At 34.0% G+C, this 22,316-nt stretch overlaps 2 protein-coding genes across 3 annotated transcripts; both read left to right on the top strand.

Moving 5' to 3' along the window:
* Positions 1 to 2,342: 2,342 nt before the first annotated feature.
* On the top strand, positions 2,343 to 14,141 carry BIO1 (adenosylmethionine-8-amino-7-oxononanoate transaminase). Its single transcript, XM_085731846.1, has 14 exons — positions 2,343 to 3,202; positions 4,399 to 4,569; positions 5,427 to 5,688; positions 5,903 to 5,983; positions 6,898 to 7,018; positions 8,575 to 8,723; positions 9,539 to 9,633; positions 10,004 to 10,119; positions 10,202 to 10,339; positions 10,745 to 10,878; positions 10,967 to 11,098; positions 11,625 to 11,759; positions 12,439 to 12,551; positions 13,728 to 14,141. The coding sequence occupies exons 1-14, from the start codon at positions 2,550 to 2,552 to the stop codon at positions 13,903 to 13,905; spliced, it is 2,478 nt and encodes an 825-aa protein (XP_085587972.1). The 5' UTR covers positions 2,343 to 2,549; the 3' UTR covers positions 13,906 to 14,141.
* Positions 14,142 to 15,932: 1,791 nt separating this feature from the next.
* On the top strand, positions 15,933 to 22,251 carry LOC146903167 (Calmodulin-binding protein). Of its 2 annotated transcripts, none has more exons than XM_085731842.1 (9): positions 15,933 to 16,032; positions 16,445 to 16,569; positions 17,388 to 17,463; positions 18,075 to 18,133; positions 19,104 to 19,597; positions 19,697 to 19,857; positions 19,933 to 20,136; positions 20,396 to 20,630; positions 21,256 to 22,251. In XM_085731842.1, exons 2-9 carry the CDS (start codon positions 16,469 to 16,471, stop codon positions 21,831 to 21,833), a joined length of 1,908 nt encoding a protein of 635 aa, XP_085587968.1. In that variant the 5' UTR covers positions 15,933 to 16,032; positions 16,445 to 16,468; the 3' UTR covers positions 21,834 to 22,251. The 2 variants fall into 2 exon arrangements, with proteins under 2 accessions (XP_085587968.1, XP_085587969.1); XM_085731843.1 differs by having other exon boundaries at positions 15,933 to 16,214.
* The last annotated feature ends 65 nt before the right edge of the window (positions 22,252 to 22,316 follow it).

The raw sequence follows: 22,316 nt of genomic DNA, 5'->3' as shown, positions 1-22,316 counted from the left end.
AAATAAATATAAATATTTCAAAAAAAATTAAAAATAAATATAAATGATGAGATGAATGTCCATTGCAAGAATAAAAAGTGTAACAAAATCAATAATGAATTAGTCCAAGTGGTAATAGTTTTGGGTCCTTTAAACATGGACTATTACTTTCCCACCCTATTGCCTTCTCCCGCGCACTGTAAAATTTCTAAAAATGCCCTTGTGCATTCCGGATTTTAAAATTCGGATTCATGTTTACTATTTCGGATTTTATAATCCGGACAATTCTTATGTATAATCAGTCATCAGACTCTCTCACATTTCAACAGTTTTGAGTTTTCATTTTAAAAACAACAAAAAAACTAAGTAAAAAATGCTAAAAACCTGTCAAATAAAATCATAAAAATATAAAAATAGTACCAAAAAATTCTAAAAATCAAATAAAACTAATGGAAAATTTTTCGGATTTTTCTGAGAATATGAAAAATTAATAAAAATGAAAAATGAGTCTAAACGATAGAATTTTGGATTTTGAGGGGCGGAGTCCCATAAGAAGTCCCTTCTAGGGGAGTCATGGTCCTTGAATTTTTTCTGATTTTCTGGGGATGTTTCGGAGCAATCCGATCAAGTAGCCCGAAAACCTGATTTTTGTTAAATAAAATATTAGTTTTTAAAAATAGAAAAAATAATAAAAATATTAAGAATGAATGTGGAAGTGACATGTGGCATAAAAAACTTTACTTTATATATATACTATTGATTGATTGATTGATTGATTGATTGATGTGTAGTTTGTTGAGATAAAAAATACTGAGTGCATAAGATCAAAAGTTTGTTGAGATATTTATGTTAAATAAAATAGAAAAAATAATAAAAATATTGAGAATGAACGTGGAAGTGACATGTGGCATAAAAAACCTTACTTTATATATATACAATTGATTGATTGATTGATGTGTAGTTTGTTGAGATAAAAAATACCGAGTGCATAAGATCAAAAGTTTGTTGAGATATTTATGTTAAATAAAATAGAAAAAATAATAAAAATATTGAGAATGAACGTGGAAGTGACATGTGGCATAAAAAACCTTACTTTATATATATACTATTGATTGATTGATTGATCGATGATTTATAGTTGAAGGGTATCGTATGTACTTTGTTGAGATATTTATGTCAAATTAAATATTGGTTTTAAAAAATAGTAAAATAATAAAAATAATTCGAATAAACGTGAAAGTGACACGTGACATACAAAAATCTTACTTTATATATATACTATTGATAGGACATATCAAGTGAGAGGACTTCTTAATGTGAGAGATGAGAGGAGTAATATATCTATCTATATATATAGATAGATAGATAGATAGATAGATTGTATAGTTTATAAAAACTACACAAAACTAATGATGCTACAAGGCCAATATACTAAAATATGACACGTGTCATTTAAATTAATAAAATATTTAAAAATTGGATTAAGGGCCCGTTTGGATAAACAACTTATATAGATACTTATAGCATTAGAGCTTATAACATTAGAGCTTACATCACAAGCTCTTATACTTGATAAACTATTTATGTTTGGATATGTACACTAAAAAGTACTTACATAAATTGAAGTGTTTGGATGTGACATTACATAAGCAATTATCGAAATTTTAAATATTTTTAATTTAACAAAAAAATCAAAGAATCGAACCACAATTATCAAGATTTTTTTTTGATAAAATTAATCAAGATGTAAAAAACAATATTACAATATATGAATTATAATTTTATATATAGTATAATCAATATTCGTCCTTAAAAAAATATCAATATTCATATAAGACAAAATTAACATTAGATGTGTAAATAAACTTACCATATATATAGATATTAGTGTACAATTTGTTACCAAAAAAAGACAAGTTAAGTTTGTTTTTTTTATTCAGTTTCATTCTGTTACGTAACAAAAAAATAATAAAAATTTTAGTTACGTGTGTTACTTAAGATAAGCATATAACAATTTTGTTACTCATGCACCGCCAAAGATAACTAACATTATAATTAAAATATATGTTTTGAAAAAGTGGAGCCAGAGAGAATCGAAGGATGTTACATAAATTCATAAGCTCCTCGTTAAGCCGGATGGTAAGCTGAAAATTTTGGCTTATTAAAATATGGCATAAGCAGCTTATGAAACTATGATAAGCTATTTTTATTTATTTACCCAAACACCTTTAGAAAGGCTTATGGGAGTAGATAAGTCCACATAAGCTCAAAATAAGCCAATCCAAACGGGCCTAAAGCCCATTTCTCTCTCTCCTTCGGTAGAACAGTAACAATAAACAACTCATCATCTCCAGATTTCCTTCAAACATCAATTCATCACCAGCACCACCCTCTTCCATTACCATCACCACCAACCTCCCCACTCTCCCCCGTGTCGATTTCGAACTCACTCACCGTTCTCCTCCTCTGCCTACTCTGGCCTCTCCTCCTCCCATTCTGTTTCTGGTTCCCACTCCAATCCGCTCTATCACTTGCTGACAGTTCAGTGATCTCCTCCACTTAGCCGCAAAATGTATCGTTTTCCCACCGTCATTCTCTCTCGCCATCTCCACCGCCGCAAATTATCCTCCACCACCTCCCAACCACTCGAACTCCCCTTATCTCACCCTATCTACACCATATGGGGCTCCAACACCGCCGTCGGTAAAACCCTTGTCTCTGCCGGCATTGCCGCCTCCTCTCTCCTCTCTTCCTCCTCCCCTATCAAATTCCACTACCTCAAACCTCTTCAAACCGGTTTCCCTTCCGACTCCGATTCCCGCTTCATCTTCAATAAACTCCGCCACCTCCATAACCGCAATCCTTACAACTCTCGCATTTCAATTTCCCTATCTAACCGTGTTCTCAATGTCTCTCCCGCTGCATCGACGAACCAGGTGAAGGAAATTAACGGTTTCGTTGGTGAAGATGGTTCTGACTCTTCGGAATTGATATGTAAGACGTTGTATGCATGGGAAGAGGCTGTGTCGCCGCATTTAGCGGCTGAGAGGGAAGGTTTCGTTGTGGAGGACTCAGCGGTGCTGGAAACGTTGCAGCGGTGTTTTCGCGAGGTGGTTGAAAGTGGTGTTGGTAAGGAGAGGTCGGAGGTTCTGTGCATTGTGGAGACTGCCGGTGGAGTTGCAAGTCCAGGTGCTTCTGGTTCGCTTCAATGTGACTTGTATAGGTGTGTAATTTCTCCCTCCAATTTTGTTTAAATCAAATGTGGATAGTGTTTTCATGAAATATTGTAGGACAAATGGACAATGACCTCCGATTAAACACTTATAGAATAAACACTTGTAATTAAGTGCTAATTTAGTATCTGTTTTCATAAAAGTTATGACTTATAAGCTATTTTTCTAAGCTATCTTGGAGAGTTTATAGAAATAAGCTGATGGACATGTTGCAAGTTGTTTCCTCGAGTTCTCGCAAACAGTCTCACTTGTGCTTATGTCAGTAGAATCAGATAAACTCAAATTAGACAATATTAACATTCGCCCTATGTATACCTATAATTTTGTTGGGTTTTGATGTTTTTAGTGAAGATTACTGTTAGTTATCAATGGTCACGAAGGTTCTTGCCAGTTTGTTTATACATATCTCACCCCAAACATCTTGCCGGTTTGCTTATGTCTCACTTGTGCTGGTCACGAATGACGGTAGAAGAGTGGTAGCTATTTTTTCCAATATCTCACCCCAAACATCACAATATGTGTGCCCATATGAGTGTATATACATGTACATATATAATAGTATATATACACACACATATACCGTATCATGTGGGCGAAAAAGGGATTTCTTAGAGGCTAAGATCTTACAAGTTCATATTTCATTATGTAATAAAGTGAAAGCACAAAGCAAGGCAAATGGGCATTGACAAAAACACATTATCATTTATCAGTGAGGGTAAGAGACTCCAATTTGATGCCATTTCGAGGCTGTCATGTACTATGCAAATCACACCATCTATATGACTCCAAATGTCTTTCTCCAAATGTCTTTCTTGAGTATGAGCTATGAACCTCTATTTAGAGGGTAAGGGTCCACACATTCAGATTCTCAACAGTTTTAGAATCTATAATGTCAGGCTGTCAATAATTTAGGTTATACAATTTACCCCATAATAAAATATATAAGAAAAAAAAAGTATATGTATAATCAGATATAGATGCTTTTTGTTTAATTTTTTTTTTTTGAGTAATCGACTAAATCTAATTTTCTATAAAAAAAAGGACTAAATCAAATCACTCAAGTTTAGTCTAAAAAAATTACTATGTTATAAATTTGATAATTTTTAAAAAAATATATATATAAAGTTTGATTCATTTGATTTTGATCCTCAATGTTAAATATCTTCCTTCTGTCACTTTATATCAGGCCATTCCGTATTCCTGCCATTCTTGTTGGAGATGGCCGGCTAGGAGGTATTTCTGGAACAATATCGGCTTATGAGAGCTTGATGCTTCGTGGTTATGATGTTGTTGCTATTGTTTTTGAAGATCACGGCCTTCTAAATGAGGGTCCCTTATTGTCTTACGTGCGAAACAAGTAAGCTTGATTGTACTTATTAGTATTAGTATTTTCTATTTCTGCTTGTGACATGGGATACAGAATTCTGGTTACTCAAAGGATTACAATACCCACATTCCTTTTCTCTGTGTGTTTTTGGTAGAGTTGAAAAATTTCTAATAACATTTGTAGTCACAAGAAGTTTTGGTTAGTATAAGCACCAAGAACTAAGCAAAGCATTGGAATTGAATTAACTAGTATTAATAAAGTATTCATTAAAGTAAATATTGTAATTTACTTCATTAAATAAGAAAAGGGTTGAAGGTTTATACCCGATGTTTAGTCACCTCAAGCAAGCTGAATGGTTTCACCAGTTTTTGTTTTTAGTTAAATTCATTTTTGGTAGGCATCAAGCAAGTTCCACTAAAATCCTGTTGGGCCTTCTGCATAACTACATGTTATGACAATGTTGTTGGTATATAGAAAAAAGTAAATGCACACCCTGCAAGCGGGTAAGCATGGATCAAGATCGCCTTTAATTAGGATGTAGATACAATGTTGAAGAATAGGAGAAACAAAAGGTATGCAATAATTTGTCAAAATAAAAGGCATGCAATAAATTCATGCGTGCCAATGACACAGTGGATAGCGGAGAATATTATTATAATATATGCCGAATATTAAATTCAAGGCTTTACAATAACCCTAATTACAGTAATTGCACAACAGTACAGAACAAAGAATCATCCCATATTTTCACGCATACATACATCTAAATTTCCTTCATAGCTGCATTTACGATCCAGTCAATCAGTTATCTTTTTAGTTTAGACTTTTATGCTGTTTTGGAATATGTTTGCTCTTCGTGCTTATATATTACAGCTGCCTTCATGTAGGGTTCCTGTTTTAGTGCTTCCACCTGTTCCAAAAGATCCATCAAATGATCTAATGGAATGGTTTGAAGGTTCATTCAATGTATTTAATAATCTAAAGGAAATAATGCTATCTGCTTATTTTGAGAGAATTAAGAAGTTGCATGAAATGCCAACTAAAGCAAGAGATATCATCTGGTGGCCTTTCACTCAACATAAACTTGTACCAGATGGTCGGGTTACAGTGATCGATTCACGCTGCGGTGAAAATTTTGCTGTCTTCAAGGTTTGTTTTGAGTAAAGTTGTTACATATTTTATTTTATTTTATTTTTTAAAAAAAAAAAATATTCTGAACGCATTGCAATACAAATATTAGGGATATGTTGACCACTGTATTGGTGTTTACTTTGGAATTATATTCAAGAGTTTAGATTACTTTATTCATGTTTTTTTATATATGCTGATACTTCGATGCAACATCACATGATTTTTTTTAAAGGCTCAGAAGACAGAAGTCATAGCACCACTGTTTGATGGATGTGCTAGTTGGTGGACTCAAGGACCTGATGCTATATTGCAGGTCATCCTCATTATTTGTTTTTGATATTTAATTCTGATATTCAAACTATTAATAATCATATCAACTGTTTGATTAAGGGCCATATACTAAAATATGCCATTCTTCCTTTATTCAACTGTTGATATGGTTAACAAAAATTCTCTCAATTATTTTAGCTTTCAATGCTTAACGATTTCACTTAATAGGGCCGAAAATGAGTGAGTGAACTTGGTTAAGCTTGACTCGATAAGAATCAGTTAAACTTCGAACTTGACTTTGACATGATCCGTTTTCAAAGAACTTTGTCGAATTTGTTAGCTTGAATCACATAAATAAAGTCAAACTAAAAGCAGATTTCCACTCTAGCTCAATTCAGCTCAATAGGAATTTACTTTGTTTTTAGATAAAATGACAGTATCATTAATTAAAAAATATAATATATTACTTAATTAGAATTCATATATATATATATATATATATCGAGCTGGTTCATGAACCAAATGGAGTCGAACTGTATATAACTCAAATTTATCTCATTTATTTAACAAACTCAATTTTCAGCCCAAGCTCGGTTCATGTGGTTCATGAACCAAGTTTTATAAATAAAATTGTCAAGCCGAGTCTCAAACTATTTTCGAGTTGGTTCGGTTTATGGTCTGTCCTATTAAACATATATACTGCCTTTTTACACTAAAAACTTATCTAGCTGGTTCCAAACCAAAATAAAAGAGGATTGCGTTTAGAAATTAGTAGCCAATGCAACAATCATTTTAATGGATCTTTATGGCATGTATCAATGATACATAATAAAATGTTATTTTGTATCAACATTATAGATTGCATATTTAGTTGTTTTGTGGATGCCCCTTCATCCCTTCACGACAACATCTCTGATGATTTCCTTTAATGCTATCTTTCCATTTAGGTGATTTCAGGCTGAGCTTGCTAGGGAGATGGGGTACACTGCTGCAAGATTTGGGCATGTTATGTTCCCCGAAAATGTTCACGAGCCAGCCTTGGATAGTGCTGAGCTTTTGCTTCAAGGTGTGGGGAAAGGTTAGTTTCCTGTTTTATTACTCTCATATTTGAACCATTAATTTTTTTATCTGATATGAATTTATCAAATGGTTCCCATTTTAAATAGTTTTAATGTTTGATCTAAGTTCTAATCTTAGGGCTATTTGATCTTTGAATGCTTTGGTTGCAAATTTGCTTTTCAGTTTATTCCAATTCCTACTGCTACATGATGATGTAATTAATATTTTTTTATAGGCAAATGTTAGTAATTAGAGAGAGAGAGAGTGGGGGTAGCACCTATAGTAGAAAAGTTGGTAGAAAATAGGCTTAGATGGTTTGGACATGTAGAGAGAAGACCCGTAGATGCCGTTGTTAGAAGAGTAGATCAAATGTAGGAGAGTCAGGTTAAAAGAGGTAGAGGAAGACCTAAGAAAACCATTAGAGAAACCATTAGAAAGGATTTAGAGGTCAATGAGTTGGATCCAAATATGGTTTTTGATAGAACACTATGGCGTCATTTGATCCATGTAGCCGACCCCACTTAGTGGGATAAGGCTTGGTTGTTGTTGTTGTTGTTAGTAATTAGTTTGTTAGGGGGAGGGGAAAATGTTAGCAGGGATTGAACCACGAGTCTCCTGCATATAAATCCTTCAGTGGCCCAACCCAAAACACTGGGCTACTCCTTTAAGGACATGATGTTATTGCTATGTTATATTTGTGAGCAGTTTGCAGTACTTTGCAGTGGCGGAGGCATACGACATACTCTGCAAGGCCAATTTTTCTCCATTTCTTAACCCTTCACTGCTCCAAACCTTTGGAAAATTTAAACTATTATATTGTTATATCTGTTTCTAAATATAAGACAGTCTTAACAAATTTCATTGTGCCTTATTATATAACTTCCAAATTTTCAACTGCTTTATTTAAAAACATCTGCATTAATCATTAAGGTTCAATATTTAGTGATTAAGGCAGTATGATTTACTGCCTCCAGTCCTGTTTATAGCAGAAAATTAAGTTATTTTTTGGCCAAAATATAATTAATACACTACCGGTTTTTATATTAATCGTTAATTATTGAAATTCTCTTTATACTCCTATTTTACAGTGAATTTCACTTGACCTAAAAACCTATCAATTGAATTCCATTTAATTAGATTTAAAAATAATTTTAGAAAACAAAGTTAGCATTAAATCCTTGAATGTGCTTCATTGCTTTTTGTGATTTATAATTTTTTTTTTTTTTTTTTTTATAAATAAGAATAGAAGGGGTAATAAGTATAATTAATGGTTCATTCCAACTTATAAAAGGGAACATAATGACGCCTAAATAGTTTTCCCAACTTTAGGCATTGTTCAAGCTAAGGCCATGCGAATTGTAATTGATGAGTTGAATGTTTGATATAATTTGAAAAAAATAGTCTCTTTTCTCCAAAGTTCATAGGGCTAAAAATTGGCAATTGGCACAGCCTTCTAATTTTACCACTGTAGTTCAATAAGGGGTATTGGTTCTATCCCTGGTTCTTTGTATCATTGCTCAGTTTATGTTAATTTCAATTTCAGTTTGATGTTTTACCACGCTAAAATTTGTGCAGGCTGGGCTTCTCGAGTATATTTTTCAGACAATGGATCTACAGCAATTGAAATTGCTCTAAAGATGGCATTTCGTAAATTTTCGGCTGAACATGGGCTTATTCCTGACTGCCACGAGGACGCTACAAATGAAAGATCGACTGAGCTAATGGTTGGTACCTATGGTCCTTTATTTTATCTTTTTCTGCCTCATTGTATAGATTTCAATCTTCATATGAAGCTGGTATTCTATAAAGCAATGCTGTAGTTTTCTTTTAAAAAGCAAAAGAAGAGGAAAACTGGCATTCAGTAGTAAATATTAATGGTCAAGTCCTTTTTATCCCTTCGGAGATCAAAGTGACAGTCGGAAACAAAATCTACTAAGCCTCTGTTTGGATACACGGTTGTAATCCACATTTTTTTTCCAAAATAGGCTTAGGTGGTTTGGGCATGTAGAGAGAAGACCTGTGGATGCTGTAGTACGAAGAGTAGATCAGATGGAGGAGAGTCAAATCAAAAGAGGTAGAGGAAGGCCTAGAAAAACTATTAGGAAAGATTTAGAGGTTAATGAGTTGGATCTAAATATAGTATATGATAGAACACTATGGCGTAATTTGATCCATGTAGCGACCCCACTTAGTGGGATAAGGCTTGGTGGTTGTTGTTGTTGTTGTTTAAGGTGTCTTACAAATACTGTAATGGTTTAACTGCAAGGCTTTCATGCCTTTTATATCGGGGAAATAGTGTTGTGTATTTTTCTTAGTTGACCTTGTTCTTTTTAATTGATGGCAGACTGCATCGTTATCATGTCATTCACATTTAAACTTCACTGTCCAAGTAGTTATTCTGTTCTGTATTTTAACTATAATTCTTCAATCATCTAGTATATGTGAGATAGAAAGCCATATAACCTTTTAAAAGATAATTTTATCCTATGAAATACACACACTTGTTGATGTTTGTGCCGTGTTGATTCAATTATTTCAGGTTCTTGCACTTCAGAGATCTTATCATGGCGACACCTTGGGTGCTATGGAAGCACAGGCACCGTCAGCTTATACAGGCTTCCTGCAGCAACCATGGTATGGACATTACCTTCTACTCTATACTCGTAAAACAACGTAAAGGGTGTCGGAAATGGACAAAAATAGATACAAACAGTTTTATGTTTGTAAACTTATGTTCAACTTCTGTCAGATTGGCAGTTTTCCAACAACCAAGCCTTATCCCACTAAGCGGAGTCGTCTACAAGGATTAAACGACACCATAATGTCTATCATTAATCTCTAGTTCTTTTTTAATAGTTTCTCTTGTAGTTTTTCCAGGTCTTCCTCTGCCTGTAGTGATCTGACCACCCTTCATTTAAATTCTAATGTTTGGGAATGGATTCTAGTTTTATCAACCTAGCTAATACTCATGCAACCGTTCTAAACTTCATTTTCAAATTCATAGGTACACCGGTAGAGGTCTCTTCCTGAATCCTCCTTCTGTCTCTATGTACAACAATAAATGGAACATTTCCATTCCCGAAGAGTTTCAGCAGGAAAATCAGAAACTTGAAAGTATCAGTAAGTTCAAAATGTTCAATTTTAATTCTTTGGTTGGTTACTGTTTAGAATATCATCATTTTATTTGCTGACTGTTTCACAGCCTTTGTTTCACGTGATGAAATATTTCACAGGCGCAGAGACAATTCTAAGCTTGCTCCAGTTTATTCATCTTATATATCAAAGGTGCTATCTGGATTTAGAGGGCCAAGCAAGATTGCTGCGTTGATTATGGAGCCAGGCAAGATATTTTATGTGGTTCCTTTTTTGCAGATTAAATCGTGCCATTTTGACTTTTACTATCTCCTCCTGTACCCTAATAATACAGTCATGTATGTTATTAGTCCAGTGCTTGAAGCTGAAGAAATTTTTTCCTACTGAACTCACTTCATCTCAAACACTTGTTTTGTGAACTATGCCCACATTTACACCATTTCCTTTGCGGCATGTGAATGAAAAACTGCATTTGGATGGTTCTAGGTCTTCCACGCAGCTGTCTTTTTTATTTTATATTTTATTTTGCTTGGTTCCTATAAGTCGTCTTCTTTCTGAAGTTGTTTTAGCAATCTTATATTCTAATTTAATTTAACTGATGTACCTTTTCCTGAGATTGATCATCTAGTCTGGGGACTGAGCTGTTTTGCAGTCATACAAGGTTCTGGTGGAATGCATATGGTGGATCCACTTTTTCAGCGCATACTTGTTAATGAGTGTCGAAGTAGAAAAATTCCAGTTATTTTTGACGAGGTTTTTACTGGTTTTTGGCGTTTGGGAGTAGAGGTGATTTCCCCTAATGACTTTTCTCTTTTCTAAAAAGAACTGTATTTTGTTTTCTTAATTTATTTGATTATGATATTTCTTCTCGCAGACTGCGGTGGATCTAATCCATTGTGAACCTGACATAGCCTGCTATGGGAAGCTGATGACTGGTGGGATAATACCTTTGGCTGCCACCTTAGCAACAGATGCCGTATTTGATTCATTTATTGGAGACTCAAAGGTATATAAGTAATTTTTGGATGGTTTTCTTTCTTTAAGTTGATAGACACAGAAACCGCTGTTGGTTTCATCTTCTTCTGCCAGTTGCTTTGATATAATTCGTTTGTTAATCTCCGACTTCTTGATTTGTTCATCAAATCATACAGACTATTTCTTTTTTTGTTGATAATAACACATATAGACTATTAAGCATCAGGCATTGATTGGATTAACAAATGTTAAAAATAATGGCTAAGAAGTAAGAGTATACTTCACTATTTCTCTACACATAATGTGATTTTTTTTTTACCACTCATATTTTTGCAAATCATACTTTTTTTGGGATTGAGCGGACCTTTATTATTTTTTTCTGTTGTAGTAGAAAGAAATGCAACCGATCATGACTGTTCTACTCTTTTTAGTTTCAATTGTATTTAGATATTCGATCTACCATTTTGGTCCTACTTGTATTTTGTGTTTATGCAAAGCAAAGTTCCTAAACAGTGCTTTGATGGCATAATAAGTGAGTATCCTCTTGTTCTGGTTAGCTCAAGGCCCTTTTGCACGGACATTCTTACTCTGCACATGCTATGGGTTGCATGGCCGCTGTAAAATCAATCCAATGGTTTAAAGACCCTTTTTCCAACCCTAACATCACTTCAGAAGGAAGATTACTTAGGGAGGTATGAATATGATTACTGTATTTTTTATTTTTCTCTTGACTCTTTAGTTTCTTAATTCATAATATATCAAAATCAATAAGAACATATAATATTAATCTATATTTTGTCATAGTATTCTAGGGTTTAAGGAATGTCCTTCTTAGCTCTATAAGGGATAAGGATCGACTATACCAGCCATTTTTTCAGTTTTTGTCTTTTATTATGCATTAAAAATTTTGTTATTTAGTTATTGTTACCAAATGTCATCCACTTCTTTATTTACAAGTGCAGTATTCTGCCCTTACAAATTGAACCAGTGTGCAGGGCTTTCCATCTTGGTTCTTCACTTAACTCTTGTTTTCCCCTTGTATTCAACGAAAAAGTACAGTGCAAGGAATTAATAAACGTAAACATGTTACACAATGAAAGTAATTTTTTTATTGACAATAAATAATTTTTCCGCGCTGGTATTTACCCCAAACATAAGAAATACGTGTTCTATTACTTATGATAATAAGTAATTGCTACCAAGATATCTTTCTAGGTTCAATCATAATTTGATATATAATTACAGGTTCTAACAAAATTATTGCTGTGAACGTTAATGTTAAATGCTGTGTTGCTGCCTTAGTAGAGTTTGTCATTTTTCAATATACAACAGCAATATTCATTAGATGTAATTTTTGTTGTGGATTTTCAGTTATGGGATGATAAAATGGTTCGTAAGATTTCGTCACACTCTGCAGTTCAAAGAATAGTGGTGTTAGGAACACTGTTTGCCTTGGAGTTAAAAGCAGAAGGCGATAATGCAGGGTAATATTTTCTCACTGTCCTGCCTTTCTCCCCTTTTTTGATATTTTTCTGCACCTAATATTCTAAAGTTCCATTGTTAAGCAGCTCGATCAGCAGTATGCATAATTGTCATGTTGAATTTGGTAGAATCTTTTAAATTAACTTAAACAAAAAACTTTTATATTAAGGGGAGGTTGCAAGTGATTTTCTTATATTTATATATTTGATACCTTAAGTGTATACTGCTTCTGCTTTGCTTGCTGGAACCTCTAATACTGTAGTTTTGGTGACTATACTGGAAAAATGTCGTTTTGTTAATTGTGATGTTCGTTTTCCTTTTCCCAATAAAAATATTACTCCCTCCGTTTCAAAATGAGTGTCGTTTTAGGTGTTTACACACATATTAAGAAATGCAATGATTAAGAGAAAGAGAATGGTTATTTTACCAAATTATCCTTATTAACCATTGGTTAGTTTTAAAAGTAATACTTTGGAAGTAGTGTGCAGAGTATTAATTAGAGGGTACAATTGAAAAGAAAAAGTTATTATTGCATTGGAAACTGAAAGCGACACTCATTTTGAAACAAATTTTTTTGGCTAAAGCGACACTCATTTTGAAACGGAGGGAGTATAAGTGAACTAAAAGGAAGCTTTTGGTAACAGAATATTTTTTTGATTTTGGCTGCTTGTAGATTGACGTACCTCTTAGTACTAGATGACCTACTAGACAAGAGGAGTGCCATAGACACTCTTTCTAACACACACACACACTCTCTCTCTCTCTCTCTCCCTCTCTCCCTCCCTCTCTCTCTCTCTAACACTCGCTCTTTTATTGGGTGAAACATATGTGAGTCTCATCACCTTATATGGGATCCATTCCCAAAGTATGAGACCCACATGATTCTCACCTAATAAGAGAGTGGATATTAGAGAGTGTTGTTAGCATTTCTCACTAGACAATTATGCATACTTCTATACCTATAGTTTTTATTTTCAAATTCTGTTTTTTTTTTTTTTTTTTTTTGTGTGTAAAAAATCATCTTTTCTCAGGTTGAAAATGTGCAATTAAACCATTGATTTTGATCATTCTGTTGATGCATTTCTTGGTTCGTTAGGATAAAGGGGTGCCAAAGTTGAAAAAACAGTGCATTTCACTCTTGAACAGGTTTTCATCTTCTAAATTATTGTTTTGTACAGGTATGGATCATTGTATGCAAGACCCCTTCTTCAAAAACTTCGGGAAGATGGCATGTACATGCGGCCACTCGGTAACGTTATTTATCTCTTGTGTGGACCCTGCACATCTCCAGAAGTATGCAATCAATTGCTCGTCAAACTTTATGAGAGGCTTGAAGAATTTGATGTATGCAAGTGAGATTTCTGAGTTGCCTAATGAAAAAATGTAACATGTCTACTATTGGCTGTAGGTTAGGTTTTTCATTTTGTTGTTGGGTAGCTTACTTTACTTAGGTGTTACTTATTGAGTTATGCTAACTGAAAACATTCGAGTGCAGTTATTTATTTATTAAATTAAATAATGTTAACTTGCATTACATGTCTATGAATTGAGCTTGATTTAGTTCAAATATTTAATAACAATTTTTTGATACACTTATAATTTAACTACAATTTATTTGTTTATTTTGACAAACAAATTTTAACAATAAATCCGCTGATTAATTAAGTTCAAATTGTAGACATGTAAATCAATGAATATGATGACCACACATGACAATGTAACTTGAGATGCGCCGCAGCTCACAGCTCCTTCCTTAGTAGAAGACAAATGGGAGCACAAAAGGGTCTCTTAGGGGAAGAAAAGGACATTATTATGGTTATATGCAAATGTTTGAAACTTTTTGGTAGTGGAGGAGGTTGCATTGGGGTCAGTAGCGATTGTGATTCCAATGGTAAATCACGAAAGATTTTATTTCTTCTTCTTCTTCTTCTTCTTCACGCAAGTTGTTGATTGTAATGTTGCTAAGAAACTTGGGTCTTTCAATACCAGACTTTTGTATTGCCAAAACAATGGTTATGTTTCACAATCTTGTTCAAGTGGGCATACTCACGTTTTGTCAGTTGCGTCGTCCATAGCTATCAAATTGCATCCTATGGGCAATGGCGTCTAAAATAACTATTTTGCTCAACCTCTTAACAAACAAATATTCATCCCAGCCCCCACCTCCAGCATATAAGGATTAATTTAATTCATTCTAAAATCAACCTACTCTATATGTATACTTGCAAGCTGCAATTTTTTTATGAACGGGTGAACAAGTACCAACATGCAATTGAAATTTATTTTGAAAGTGGACATTTATCAACTATTATGTTTTTTAGCTGTAACCTTTTAGTTAGTTTTTTTTTTTTTTTTGAAACAATGTAACTCTCATTTAATCATAATCACTAGTTTAGTACCTACCTTTGATGCATCGACTTTTAAAATAATGCTCGTGAATGACTCTATATATGCACCTAGACACGATTAAATGACATTATGATGTCAAAATTAATTTGACATCAAATCTCATAAAATCCTTTCATTTAATCCAAAGACTTATAGCTATCATCAAAATAATTAATATATACTAGATAAGTACTATCTTTATCCCTAATTAAAAAGAATATTTTTTCATTCACACATCAACATGACAAAAAGGAAATAGTGAACTGATGTAAAAAAATAATATATTATTCATAATTGTACTAAAAAAATAAGACTAATTAATATTAATAAATACAGAGTAGTAAATGATTTCCGTGTTTATTTGATTAACTAACGACAAAATGAAATAGTGAATGATGTCGTCAGCTGTTAATAGCCAAGTGACGTGATCGTATTGTACAAGGTGTCTCAACTCTAGTGACATGTCAAGTGTATCCTATATACTCAATAAAATGTACGGCCAAGATCATCCTTCCAGATCCAAACAATAATTCTTTTGTTTACCTATCAGGTACTAACAATACAACAAAACCGTTTATCTTGTTCCATTCGTTACACCTTCTTTTCATTTCATTGGTCAACACAATAACAGACAACGGTGCTCCCACACACATGCGATGATTATTACTCCATGGTACAAAGTGTCGGATCCAAGAACGTTTAGATGAGATATAAAATATCTTATTTTTGAATTTGAGTAGTGTCGGATCCAAGAACGTTTAGATGAGATATAAAATATCTTATTTTTGAATTTGAGTTTAGACATTCAACATTGATAAAACTCTTAGGAAATGTTTGTCATTCATCTGAGTTTTACAAGTTCGATTGATCAGACTCCGTGATTGCAGGTAGAGATATTCGATTTTAAAAAATGAAAAATAAAAATAAAAAAAAGGCCAAAGTCGCCAGAGTAGACCACAAATAATACAAAGAGAAACTCAATGACTTTCCAACTCAGGCAAATAATCCATTACCCATAATCGATTTTGTCGCTCTTATTTCTCTCTCTCTCTCTTCTCTTTCTCTCACCAAACACTGCTAAGTTATCTTTCTCAGGTACTCTAACACCGTTAAACTCCCCGTCACTTTCCCGCTTTCTGTTATTTTTCCTTTACTCTTCAATACTTCACTTCCACCATAAAATATCTCCGTCTCACTCCGTTACACTTCGTTTCTTTTACTTTTCTATTTACCTCAAATTTCTTGCTTATTGAACTTTTCTTGACTCTAATTTCAAGGTTTTCATCTAATTCGTGTTTAATTTCTTTGTTATCAATTTTTCATGTTTTCTAGATCTGTTTTGAGTTTTTCTTTTGAATTACTGTATCTATTAGGGTTTATTTGTTTGTTTATTCATATTTAATTTTTTATTAATTTTTTTTAAGATTAGAGTAGGTGATGATGGTGATTTAATTATTTAATTATATGGTTTTGGAATATGATATGTTTGTGTAATTTTGTTTTGTAGGGTTTTACTGTTAAGAGAGTGTATATGCAGAGACCACCTACCGACGGAGCAAGTATGGGGAAAAGGGCCCTTGAGGGTGGTGGAGATGATGATCAGCCTGAACGAAAGAGGCCTGCTCTTGCTAGGTACTAATTCATTTGCAGCTCTTTATTCAATTATATGATTCTGTGAATTTACTTTGTTTAATTAACCTTTTTAGTCCAGTTAGTATTTTATTTTCAATTTTATCACTATTTTACACTGATTAGTAATTATGAGAAAATTAGTCTGAAAGACCTAGCTCAGCTGACAATACCGAGATTGTTAAGTTGGACATTTGTTGTGGTTACCCGGGATCGAATCTAAGATCCTCCCTTTGTGTGTGTGAGTTTTCAAGTGATTCTACTCTACTGTATCCCAGTTGGAACTGTTTACTTCCAAAGATGTTTTGTCGTGTTGGTTTTATCTTTATTTGTAGTCTTTAATGACCGACTAATCAGTTGGATTATCATGGTCAAACCTTTTGTTGTCAGTTGTCAATTGTCAATTTTTAGTAATACTCGTTATTAATGTTGGAGAAACCCTTCTTTATCTTTTTTGTTGAAGCACATGTGAATTTTTCTTCTTAATGGTTGTGATTCCATTTTGATTATCGTTGCATAATGCACCTAGGAAGATTCTTTCTGATATTTCAAAATTCATCTGAAGATTGTAATAGCTATTTGAATGGCATAGCGTGGTCAACTATGGAATTCTGCATTTGGCTAGCTTTAGTTTTTTTTGGGTTTATCTGCTTTACTCGAGTTTCTTTTTTCTAAGGAGAAAATCTTGATATTTGATTGTGTACATCACTCTTTTTCTTTACTAATTTTATTCCTTTTTAATTTGAATTTTCATTCTTAATGGTTGTAACTTATTTATTTTCTTAGTTTACTTACTGTGACTGATGCATGTGTGTTTGCAGTGTAATTGTTGAAGCTCTCAAGGTGGACAGTTTACAGAAGCTTTGCTCATCTTTAGAACCTATTCTTCGTAGAGTTGTAAGACACTTGTCTTCACCCTGATTTCTGCTATTTGTTTTCTTTTTTGATTCAGTAATATTTTGGTTTGGGGGTGGGGGACTGGAGATGTACATTTTTATGATACTATTTGCCTTTTTATTCCAACTAAAAAGTCATTTTTCCGCATAATGTCCCTTCTTAAATGCCATGTCATATAGTGGTCTTCGGTGCAATTTGATAGTGTTGAACTTTTTTACTTGAGTGTGTACTTGCTTCTTGTTTTTATAAAGTCTTATTGTTTTAATAAATGAATCAAAATCACAACAATTTTGCTTGTCAAATTAGACCTATTGTTCACAGCATGACAGTATATTGCATATACATTTTGATTTCAGTGCTCCATTTGGTTCTTTTATTTCCAATCTTGGTGTGACATCATTCATTTGATAATTTGTGTGGAAAATGCATTTGATCTGATTCATAGAAGAAATAATTCCAATCTTGGTGTGACATCATTCATTTGATAATTTGTGTGGAAAATGCATTTGATCTGATTCATAGAAGAAATAAGACTAACATGATTTGTTTTGTTAAATTTGTAAGTTTCTGCATTTGATGCTCAAATAAATGAATGGTACTTATTGAAACAGGTGAGTGAAGAAGTGGAGCGTGCTTTGGCGAAGTTAGGTCCTGCAAGACTTAGTGGAAGGTCTGAGAAATTTATTACCTACAAGTTGGAAACCAATTTCAAAATATTTGTAGTTTTCTTGACTTCCCTTAAATTATGTGTTATCTCCATGCATTTTTATTGTATTTGTCCATAGACTAAGCAAGGTTGCAATTGAGTTTTTTTATCGTAACTGTGTTAAGTGTTAACTATGGTCGGCCCTTATATCTTTGTGTTTTTGAAGCATTTTTTCTCCCTCTATTAGATTTCGATTCAAGGTGTAGTTCAATCCTTTAAGCTAGCTTGAAAGGAGAAGAAAGTATTAAGTTAGAGAGGTAGGTATCCTGTAGAAAGAGGCCAACCAACAATGAAACTACAAAGGCATTTCTATTTCAAAGGATGATGTGGTAGAGAGAATATATTGCTAAAAACAAGCTCTACTATTGAGCTCTTATCAAACACACCACATTCTTTCTTTGTCGGCATGCTTCCACAAGACCCTGCTACTTTCTTTTACTAAAAAACTTGAGAAATTCAATTGATTAGTAGCTAATAGATAGTTAGTTGACTCAATTAGTTAGAGCTGAATTGCATTCATTTTTCCAATACTGCCTCCCTGATTTCCTTGAGACATTAAATAGAAATATTTTTAACCAGCTAATTTAGGTTCTTGCATATAGGCATTAATTTGCAAACAATTTACGTGTATAATTTTGATAGGATGGACATTGGAAACAAAAAACCAATGAAATTTTTAAAATGTAACTTTCTAAGTGATAAAAAACAAAACCCCATTCTCCGATTTGAGCCTACCTGCCTAGCTTAAAGTGTACAGTAAGTCATTGGCTATTTATATTAAGAAGAAACTACGTGTTAAGGTGTGAAGTCAATATCTCTATGTACAAAATGTAACTGTGACCACTTCAATTAATGCCATCATCATAGTTAAATTTAATTTAAATTTAATTCATTGGCGAGTCTGGTACTCTCTTCTAATAAGTTAAAATTCCAGGTCTTCCCCTAAAAGGATTGAAGGTCCTGATGGTAGAAACTTGCGGCTTCAATTTAGGTCCCGACTGGCTCTTCCTCTATTCACAGGAGGAAAAGTGGAAGGCGAGCAGGGGGCTCCAATTCATGTTGTTCTGGTTGATGCCAACAGTGGAAGTGTGGTAACATCTGGACCTGAATCATGTATAAAACTCGATGTCGTTGTCCTTGAAGGCGATTTTAACAATGAAGATGATGAAGATTGGAGCCAAGAGGAATTTGAAAGCCATGTGGTGAAAGAACGCCAAGGAAAGAGACCTTTGTTGAACGGGGAATTGCAAGTGACACTCAAGGAGGGAGTTGGAACATTAGGGGAACTGATATTTACAGACAATTCAAGCTGGATAAGGAGCCGTAAATTCAGGCTTGGCATGAAGGTTGCATCTGGTTTTGGCGAGTCCATACGCATTCGTGAAGCCAAGACAGTGGCTTTTACTGTTAAAGATCATAGAGGAGAATGTAGGGCTATATTCTTAGTTTTTCTCCAACTTCAATGCTTTCCCTTCTTGCAACCTACAACACCATTTTTTAATATCTTATTTTTTGCCCTTTATACAGTGTATAAGAAGCATTATCCTCCTGCATTGGGTGATGATGTATGGAGATTGGAGAAAATAGGTAAGGATGGGTCATTTCACAAAAAGTTGAATAATGCTGGAATATTCACCGTTGAAGACTTTCTTCGACTTGTGGTTAAGGATCAACAGAAATTGCGGAATGTAAGTTTAGGTTTTCCATCTTTATCTTGAATGTAGGTCCTTCCACCCATTTTCTTATATTTTATTTTAATGTAGATCCTTGGGAGCGGTATGTCAAACAAGATGTGGGAAGCTCTCTTAGACCATGCAAAGACATGTGTTCTAAGCGGGAAGCTTTATGTTTATTATCCAGAAGATACAAGAAATGTTGGTGTTATTTTTAACCACGTCTATGAGCTGCGTGGCCTTATAACAGGAGAGCAATTCTTTTCTGCTGATTCTCTTAGCGATAATCAGAAGGTTAGTCTGCATCCTGCATTTTTTCCATTGAAAGTTGAGCATGTGTTTATGTTGCTGGCATGCTCCAATTAATATAATTGATATGAAAATCTTAGCTGTATGTTTTTTTCCTCACACTTGCATGAGCACAGATATTGATCACAATCAGAAAAGTGCATACTATGGTTTACCAATGTTCAGAGTTTGTAGTTTCCTTTGAAGCTCTCTATTAGGAATAGGGTAAGCTTCTGATACCTTTAATTTTTTTGGGAAAGTCCAGGTGTACGTAGATTCATTGGTGAAAAAGGCATACGACAATTGGGAGCAGGTTGTAGAGTACGATGGCAAATCACTTGTGGATGCTGAGCAAAATAACAACACTGTTGAATCTGAAAATGAACTTCATGTGGAGTCAATTGATTATGATGGCGGTTTAGATCATCAACTGCTAATGCCATCCCTCCCCATGTCTGTTACTTCTGAACAGCAGATTAATTCAGCGATGCCAGTTGGAGGTAAGCGATTGTTAGGAACCAAATAATTGAATGGAATAGAAAAAACACTAATTTAAGAAATATGATAGAACAGGGGAGAATCACTCCTCCAAGGGTTTCCCCTTCACAGTAGAGAATACTCTATTCACAATTACAATATTCAAAGAGCCCCTTTTTTATCATTGTATTCCCCTAGTTATACAAATACTTTTCTAACTAAACAATTAACTAAGTAACTAACTTCTCTAGTGACTCATAATTACTTTAGCACGCTAATTTCTCTTTATTCTATACCCTAACAGCGTTTCTGTTTCCTTGAATCCTAATGTATCATATTTTATTTTTTATTATTCCTCACCTCCCTTCTCCTTTTCTTTTGAGCGATGTCACATTGTCAGTCACCTGTGTCTCAAATTTGTTTTCTCAATACAACTTTCAGATTATATTGAAATGATTTAGATGTTTTCTTTAATTTGTTGATGAATAAATTTCCAAATACTAAAAATATTTTAAAATAAATCTCCTGTCCAAGAGAAATTTGCATATACATGAATACATTTGTTTATTTGCATTGTTTAATGCACCTTTGCTGATTGTGTATGATGTTCTTACTATACAAATGTGTCCATATACATTTTCCTTTCAGGTTTTAACAATAGCATGGTGACGAGGTATCCAAGCCAGGCCTTGATTGGAAATTCCAGCTCTCGGAGTCATTTTGATGACCCGTTATATCTGTCTAACGACCATTTATTAGGCAATGCTCACCAATCCCAAAGCTCTAGAAATGATCATAGCACAGTAGGGTTGGCTCTTGGTCCTCCTCAATCATCAACTTCAGGTTTCCATGCTGCTAGCTCTTCCATGCAACCACCTGCCCCAAATCCTTTTGATGATTGGTCAAACAACAGGGACAAGGGTGTTGATGACTTCTTTTCAGAGGATGAAATCCGCGTTAGAAGTAATGAGATACTAGAGAATGAAGACATGCAGCACTTGCTTCGCCTTTTCAGCATGGGAGGTCATCCTTCCATGAATACTGAGGATGGTTATTCATTCCCATCATTCATGCCATCTCCTATGCCGAACTTCGATGAGGATCGCTCTCGTCCTGGCAAAGCTGTTGTGGGATGGCTGAAGATCAAGGCAGCAATGAGGTGGGGCTTCTTTATCAGAAAGATAGCAGCTGAGAAGCGGGCTCAGATAGAGGAGTTAGATGAATAGGTTGTTTGGACAAATGATAGTAGGCTTACTAGATAGCCTTAAGATTTTTCTGATGTTCTGCGAATTTAGTTGTCTTCTTCAGTGCCAACCAAATTGTGCAGTCCATGGTACTATCAACATTCTTGGTTTATGCCTGTGTATCTGATTTTACAGCATATTTGTTGAATCTTCTGTACAGTTTTGTTCAAGCTTAGGAAAAACCGCGATTGTAATCTGTTTTTGACTTTCCTGTTAATACTCTCCTCTATCACCTTTCCATTTGTTCTGGTTTTAGGGGGTGATAATATTTGCCGAACACCTGTCAGATTTGAGATATAACTCATCTTTGTTATCTCAATTGACTAAATGTGTATATTAATTGTGAGTTACTTAATTTTCTAGCTATGTTATCTCATTTTCATTGTGGATTGCACCAGTACATCGGCTTCCTTAGCAGTTTCTGGTTAATGATATATTTGAACAATGGTGTTGGTAATGTATTCT

This window comes from Medicago sativa, chromosome 8, assembly GCF_051527215.1.
Source record: "Medicago sativa cultivar Bolivia chromosome 8, Bolivia_mono, whole genome shotgun sequence".
Classification (NCBI taxonomy): domain Eukaryota; kingdom Viridiplantae; phylum Streptophyta; class Magnoliopsida; order Fabales; family Fabaceae; genus Medicago; species Medicago sativa.
This window is presented reverse-complemented; position numbering and strand designations above follow the sequence as displayed.